General features: G+C 36.6%; 1 protein-coding gene across 3 annotated transcripts in view; it reads right to left on the bottom strand.

Moving 5' to 3' along the window:
- Nucleotides 1–692: 692 nt before the first annotated feature.
- LOC127440774 (gastrula zinc finger protein XlCGF57.1-like) overlaps nt 693–7821 on the bottom strand; it is a 164610-nt gene continuing 157481 nt past the window's right edge. For all 3 annotated transcript variants that reach the window (XM_051697651.1, XM_051697649.1, XM_051697650.1), the window contains exon 3: nt 693–7624. In XM_051697651.1, the coding sequence (XP_051553611.1) occupies nt 6195–7624 (1430 nt within the window). In that variant the 3' untranslated portion in view covers nt 693–6194. The remainder of the gene's footprint in view (nt 7625–7821) is intronic.

Genomic DNA, 7821 nt, shown 5'->3' with positions numbered 1-7821 from the left:
TTTCCACAGTCTGTGATGATTTGGGGTGCAATGTCATCTGCTGGTGTTGGTCCATTGTGTTTTTTGAAAACCAAAGTCACTGCACCCATTTACCAAGAAATTTTGGAGCACTTCATGCTTCCTTCTGCTGACCAGCTTTTTAAAGATGCTGATTTCATTTTCCAGCAGGATTTGGCACCTACCCATACTGTCAAAAGCACCAAAAGTTGGTTAAATGACCATAGTGTTGGTGTGCTTGACTGGCCAGCAATCTCACCAGACCTGAACCCCATAGAGAATCTATGGGGTATTGTCAAGAGGAAAATGAGAAACAAGAGACCAAAAAATGCAGATGAGCTGAAGGCCACTGTTAAAGAAACCTGGGCTTCCATACCACCTCAGCAGTGCCACAAACTGATCACCTCCATGCCACGCCGAATTGAGGCAGTAATTAAAGCAAAAGGAGCCCCTACCAAGTATTGAGTACATATACAGTAAATGAACATACTTTCCAGAAGGCCAACAATTCACTAAAAATGTTTTTTTTATTGGTCTTATGATGTATTCTAATTTGTTGAGATAGTGAATTGGTGGGTTTTTGTTAAATGTGAGCCAAAATCATCACAATTCAAAGAACCAAAGACTTAAACTACTTCAGTCTGTGTGCATTGAATTTATTTAATACACGAGTTTCACAATTTGAGTTGAATTACTGAAATAAATGAACTTTTCCATGACATTCTAATTTATTGACAGGCACCTGTATATATTAGTAGCTAAATGATTAGTAGTGAAATACTACGTTAAATGATTAGTTCAATTAAAAACAACAAAAAAACAAAAACAAATACAACAATACACCTTTAAGGAATTGCTGTAACTCTTAATAGCAATTTGTTTACTTATGAAAATTTGATGGCTTACGTAATAAATGATGTCATCAAGTGATTTAACTTCTTTTAGTGACATTTCAGCAAGCATTTGGCAACTTCCCATGAGAAATAGTGGGCAACACTGATTGGTTTAACATTTCTGAGTGTTATTGCACTATACATGTAGCCTACCTCAACAGCTAAAACATCCCAGATTGTCAGATTCTGTTAATATTGCTAAACTCCAAAATGCAACACGACTAAATATCACTATACAGCTAGACAATAATTAAATAGTTCAGTCCTACCTTTGCTGAAAGCTTTTCAATTGTCAGATGCTATACATTTTTTGCACGTTATGTTTTTAGCCACACCGAACACGCAGTGTTCCCTGATAGCACACGTACATCACCCAGAAGTCTGTTTGATGTGTGTGTTTACATCTGGAAGATGTATTTTTTTCTGTTGATGAAAATATGATGAGAAATAAACAACACAATGAAGCGAATCCACAACAGAGCTTGACTTCTAGACAGAGCACATAAACGGGCATTATCCCAAATCAACTCCTGTGCTTGAGTTTATGAGGGAATTTTGGAATTGTAACTTAAGTCGAGGACGAGTGGACATGTAGTTGATACACCTAGTCTGCGATCAGTCGTGGTGTGCGCTTGGCTTGTGTTGCGTGCTGTGTGTGTATCTTGTGAATACGCTGCTGCCAAAAAAAATACTCTATGTAGCGCAAAATCAAGTCTCTAAAATAACGGAAAATTAATTGTCCTTAGAATGAAGGATCCACAAAACAATTGAAGTAATACTTGGCTTTATTCACTAAATGACACTATTTCATGAGTTTCTTTCAAGTTTTCGCAAGGTCTTTTATACAAGTTTATAGATTTACGTCACATGCATAAATGCCATTGGCACTCTGTCACCATGGTGTCACTCTACAACTGCGGTGCAGCGGTTGTCATGGTGATGCTAGCAGCCAGAGTTGAAACTTGAGTCGCACTTAAGTCGCAAACAAAATTACTTGCGACTCGACTTGGACTCGTAAACAATTGACTTGAGACTTGACTTGGACTCGAAATCATATACTTATACTAGTTATTTTTCGACCGTTTTTCCCGCCGGTGCGACTACAGAATTGGCCAACTCTCCCTCGCTCTCTCCGTTTATGCGCTGCCATTTTCTGTTAAGCGATATCAAATGGCATACGCATCAAAAGTGGAATGAAACAGCACTATTCGCTGCCCGGATCAATGGACAAAGCAGCCTGAGTGCAGAGCTGCTGTGCTTATGCGTCTCGCGGACAGGTCTCAAGCTCGAGGGGCAATGACATGTACATAACTGTATATATAATAACATGTCTGACAAATGTCTTTGGCTGCTGCATTGCGTCTTGTTGTTCCAGTGTACCGTCTATTCATTATTATAGGCTGTTATAAAATAAACTGTTACAAAATGTACAAAAGATTGCATAATAAAAATGTAATGCATCATATTTTGTCATTATGTGAAGATTCGCTGCCCAACTCAATGAAAGAATATGCACAATGCGCGTCTGTCTGTTCTTCCTTCAGGTTACCGTAGTAATCTTAGTATGCATGCACCAGTGAATTTAGTGACTGTCTGGACTGTCTATTTTCAAATTGCAGTTGGCTTAACAGGAGATGCCATAACCATCACATTTTTAATATGCATGTTAAGTTCAAGTTCAGTTTTGAAGACGCTGCATTCTGTTCCATTTAGCTATGTGTCTTCCCAAGTGTTCGCTCCTGTGGGGAAAGCCGCGATGCACCGTATTATTGTTGCTGTGATAATTCATGAAGCATTCCATAAAACTCGGAGAGTCTGACTTTCCACCTTTCTTTCAACTGGTGAAAGTGCAACAGAATGACACTTAATGTCGGACTTCTAACTTGGAAACTCGTGCGGAAATCTTCAACTCCCATTTCGTCGAGATGCAGGTGTTACGTCACCCAGAACAGGGAGGTTTACAGTCAGTGATAAACATTCACTTTTATTAAATAATATCCATTAATGAGTCAAAGTTCTTACATTAATAAAATGTGTTTAGCAAACGTTTTGCAGAGACAGGTGTTCAAAACATGGTTAATTACACTCTCTTTTGATTATCGTAACGATAGCATTTAAATGTTTAGGATACTGTTTTTCTTTACAAAAATGCCAAAGTTTGTTTTATAGAAATCATGTTACATTTTACCATGGAAGTGAAGATCCATGCTTGATTTTACCTGAGGTTGCCGTAGTCTTGTTACAAATAAATACCACTGTTTAAACTATAAAAAACTATGGTACATTTTCATATGGGCAAATGGAAAATAGAATAAAGGGCTTTAAAGCCCTAAAGATTTATGGACAAAGATAGTTTTCCTTCTGTGTAAAATCTGTTCACTTTTAATGCAAGGAAAATAAATTATAGTTTATTGATAGTTTCCTGAAAAAAAATAAAATCCATGATTAAAGTAAAACCTTATGAACTTTTTAAACAAGTTTAAATAAATAAACAAGACAATCCCTTAAAGTTATCAGTTTTAATATTTCAAAATTGAATTAGTCTTATTCAGGGTTTATTAAACTAACCAGCTGCAGATAAAGAACTACTGCCAAAAAAAAAAAAAAGACTTGATTTGGACTTGTGACCAAAGACTTTAGACTTGGCCTTGAAAGACTTGAGACTTGACTTGGACCTCAGGGACTTGTGAACATGTCTGCTAGCAGCCCTAATCAAGTTAGATTTGTATCTGTCAGATCATGTACATAGCAGAGAGTCCACAACAGAAATTATGTACTTCTCTCCTGAAGAAAGGCTCTTCTTGCTGGCTGCTAATGAGAGTTCCTCTCAGGTAATTTAACACTTGTGTGACCTTCGGGACATTTTTGTCTTTTTCATTTTTGTTTTTTCGATCATTTTGGCTGTGTTAATGCCAACGGCATACATTTTGCTAAAGGTGTGTATTTTGGGGGAATTTTGATATTTCAACCTCAGTTCCTAAAAACATCTATAAAACACTGTGTACACAAAATAGTTACACTCAGGACCTCCAGGACAAAAATGTCCCCATTGAAACCCATTAAAATGGCAATATTTAATCCCAGTGCCAATAAAGCATAAAATCATGAATTCTATGATATTATGTTGCTTTCATTCCGGAGCCCTGGCTTCAAAATTTTAATTTGTAATTTTTACACCAAATGGCGCCATTTTTCTTATGTTTAGCCTATGGAGCAAATACATGCTTTTTTCCTATTTTCTATATAATTGAATAAATGATATAGCTAAAATTGTGTGGGAGTGTTGGTATGGATGTCAGAGTGTGTTTTTGTGTGTGTGTGTGTGTGTAAAAAAACTAGGGTCGCCAAGCTAACTGAATGTGTGAAAAAGTTACAATTATTTTTGGAATAAAGCACAATCAAATAGGGCTATTTTTGAGTATTTTAATAATATATACTTGTTTATGAGATATATGAAAAGACAATATATACAGTATCAGGCTGTTTTTTAAAGTGCGCATCTCGCGAGGGTAGGTATGGACACAGTTTTTTTTTTTTAAAGATGCTGCAAAATTGCTTGTTCTATGTACAGTACTGAGCAACGATAAGAGCAGACTAGCTAGCCAAACAAAAGCAATGACTATGGCAAAGCATCAGGGACAAGAGAAAAACATAAGTGGTAAAAAGAAAATAAGGATTTCTTTGGTTTTTATTTATTACTGTTTATTTGGATTTATTTGAATTGAATTTGGTTTCACTGAGGCAATGGACAAAGTGCAAATTGAGTGTGTGATTTGTGGTGAAAGACTAGCAAATGAAACATGAATGAATAGAATGGGCACACGATTGAGTACTCCAGGGCTTGAGCGCTAATGGAAAAGTATAAGATATTATCCATGTCTTTTCAACATTAACAGATTGCCTATTACAAGAGATATGACACATTAGAGTAAGTTGTACTGTACTCTTTCAATATAACCTCTGATATTCATTCATGTTTTTTTCATGCTACATTTGAGAGCGAGTGTTGTGCCACTCCGTTTGAATGTGCAGCTGCCAATATTTATTGTTTGGATTTCACGATAAAACTGACATAATTTGAAGGCTGAGACTAAAATAGAGTTTCTCCATAACACTTCTTCTGGTTAAAATAATGGAGCGTGTCACATTTGTGGATATGTAGCTACTGGAAAAACCATATATTATACGCAGTCTACATGCAATTTGGAACAAAGACAACTATGTTTGTGTTCTCTGGAATAGACAGTCCCCCCCAACAAAATTCTGTATATTTGGTATATCCAACAACTTAACGCATATAGCTATGTTCCTTCATATCGTACTGAAGAGCCATCAGAGCACCAAACACCCTCAGATGGTGGGTAAACCCAGGGAGTTTTTCCTTTGGGAAAACCTGTACTATCAAAATATACCCCAGAACTAGAGCTCACAATAAATATCATAAATACGCATATAACTTATTAGGTGAATATCCCATCCCACAATATTACTGTTCTTAAATTATTAGTTTTATATTTCCAAGTTTTATCGGTTAAGTAAAATGAATACATTTGTACATTAGTGATTTCTCCTCCAATGCATTGCTATTCTCGTGTTACAAGGAAAATCATTCAGTTCATTCAACAAATAAATGAATATGTTGCTCATGTCAGTTATTTAATTCGGGGAGAGGGTGGGGGGGTGTTCGGATTTTGAATGTTAAAATAGGGGTCCACTGGAAAAATGGTTGGGAACCACTGTTCTAAGGTCCTGAGTTTTTTCTAAATCTGACACTGCACAAAAAATGATAATGCATCAAAATCAGTGTTGTTGCTAATCATTGATATATCCCAGACTGTGATAGTAAAAATAATATTCTCCCCTTAGCATTTAGTAATTGGAAAATAATTCATTTTTGTGTTTTTTTCATAAAAAACAACAGTGGCATTACATAAACTGGCATTTAAAGGGTTAAAACCCTGAAAATGAATGAATATTTGGTAGTTTTGATCAGGACTGTGTATATATTCATATATAATATTATTATGGCAGTTTTCTGACGTGGAAATTTTTGTCCTCGAAGGATTTCCGAGTAACTTTTTTTTTTATTGACGCACAAGGGTTAAGAGCTAATTACCAATTAATACAAAATGTTTCAAAATATCTGAAACTTACTTCTGTCCTCTCAGTGAGAACAGTAGTGTGCTACATTTGTTTCTCTTATTTATTTATGTTATTACTTTCAATCGACAGCCACCGGATCTAGGGAACTGACTGACATTGTATTACATTTAACACATTTGGCCCTAAAATTAACATTGCTCACTATGACAGTTTTGGACAACGCTTTTTTAAATGAGTCTGCAGACTACTTAATTGAGTGAAACTCTTCCCACATGAAGTGCAGTGGTATGGCTTCTCTCCATTATGCACTCTCTCATGTGATTTCAGGTGTGCTAATGTTTTGAAACTCTTTCCACAAATAGAACACACGTGAGGCTTCTCATTTGCATGAGTTGCCAGGTGTATCTTCAGCTGTGATGCCAATGTAAATTTCTTGCCACACTGATCACAGTTAAATGGCTTTAATCCAGAGTGATAGTGCAGATGAAGTGCGAGATTGCTTGAGTGGCTGAAACTCTTCCCACATTGAAGGCATGTGTAAGGCTTCTCTCCAGTGTGAATTCTCATGTGATGCTTAAGATCTCCTTTATTTGCAAAACTCTTTCCACACTGAGAGCAGCTGTAAGGTTTCTCTCCGGAGTGAATTCTCAGGTGACGCTTAAGATTCCCTTTATGTGCAAAACTCTTTCCACAAAAAGAACATACGTGAGGCTTCTCATTTGCATGAGTTGCCAGGTGTAACTTTAAATGTGATGCCAGCGTAAATGTCTTGCCACACTGATCACAGTTAAATAGCCTTGATCCAGAATGACTTTGCAGATGAAGTTTAAGATTGCCTGCTTGTGTGAAACTCTTTCCGCACTGAAGACATGTAAAAGGTTTCTCTCCGGTGTGAATTCTAATGTGACGCTGAAGATCTCCTTTATATGCAAAACTCTTTCCGCACTGAGGGCAGGTGAAAGGCTTCACTCCAGTGTGAAATGTTAAGTGAGAGTCAAGGTTTCCTTTCTGTATGAAACTCTTTCCACATTGAGAACAGGTGAAAGGCTTTTCTCCGGTGTGAATTCTCATGTGACGCTTAAGATCTCCTTTTAGTGCAAAACTCTTTCCACACTGAAGGCAGGTGAAAGGTTTCTCTCCAGTGTGAATTCTAATGTGATGCTGAAGATCTCCTTTATTTGCAAAACTCTTTCCGCACTGAGGGCAGTTGAATGGCTTCTCTCCAGTGTGAAATGTTAAGTGAGTGTTAAGGTTTCCTTTTTGTGTGAAACTCTTTCCACAGTGAGAGCATGTGTAAGGCTTTTCTCCAGTGTGAATTCTCATGTGGCGCTTAAGATCTCCCTTATATGTAAAACTCTTTCCACATTGAAGGCAGGTGAAAGTCTTCTCTCCAGTGTGGATTTTCATGTGACGCTTAATATCTGCATTACATGCAAAACTCTTTCCACAGTGAGAGCAGGTGAAAGAATTTTTGTCTCTTGCTTTTCGAGTTCTTTTCTGTGAAAAAATAATTTCAGTCTTTGAGACAATAAAAGGTTCTTCACTAGTCATGAAATGATCAAATGTTTGATCATGAAGTTTCTCCTCCACGTCATTCAGTTCTTGAGTTTTCTCATTCACTTCAATTGAGTCTAAAATGAACAGTAAATTGAGACAAATGTGAAAAAATAAATAAAATAAAAAATACAATTGAACCACCATTTAATGCCAGTAAGCAAAGGCCAAGAATCTACTTTATGTAATCTTTGATCGGCTGAATGTTAGTTCTTTCTTTCTCATGTTGATTCTGGTATTATTTGTTTATTTAACTGTAATTTTACTGCTTCTA

The sequence above is a fragment of the Myxocyprinus asiaticus genome, chromosome 5, assembly GCF_019703515.2.
Source record: "Myxocyprinus asiaticus isolate MX2 ecotype Aquarium Trade chromosome 5, UBuf_Myxa_2, whole genome shotgun sequence".
Lineage (NCBI taxonomy): Eukaryota > Metazoa > Chordata > Actinopteri > Cypriniformes > Catostomidae > Myxocyprinus > Myxocyprinus asiaticus.
This window is presented reverse-complemented; position numbering and strand designations above follow the sequence as displayed.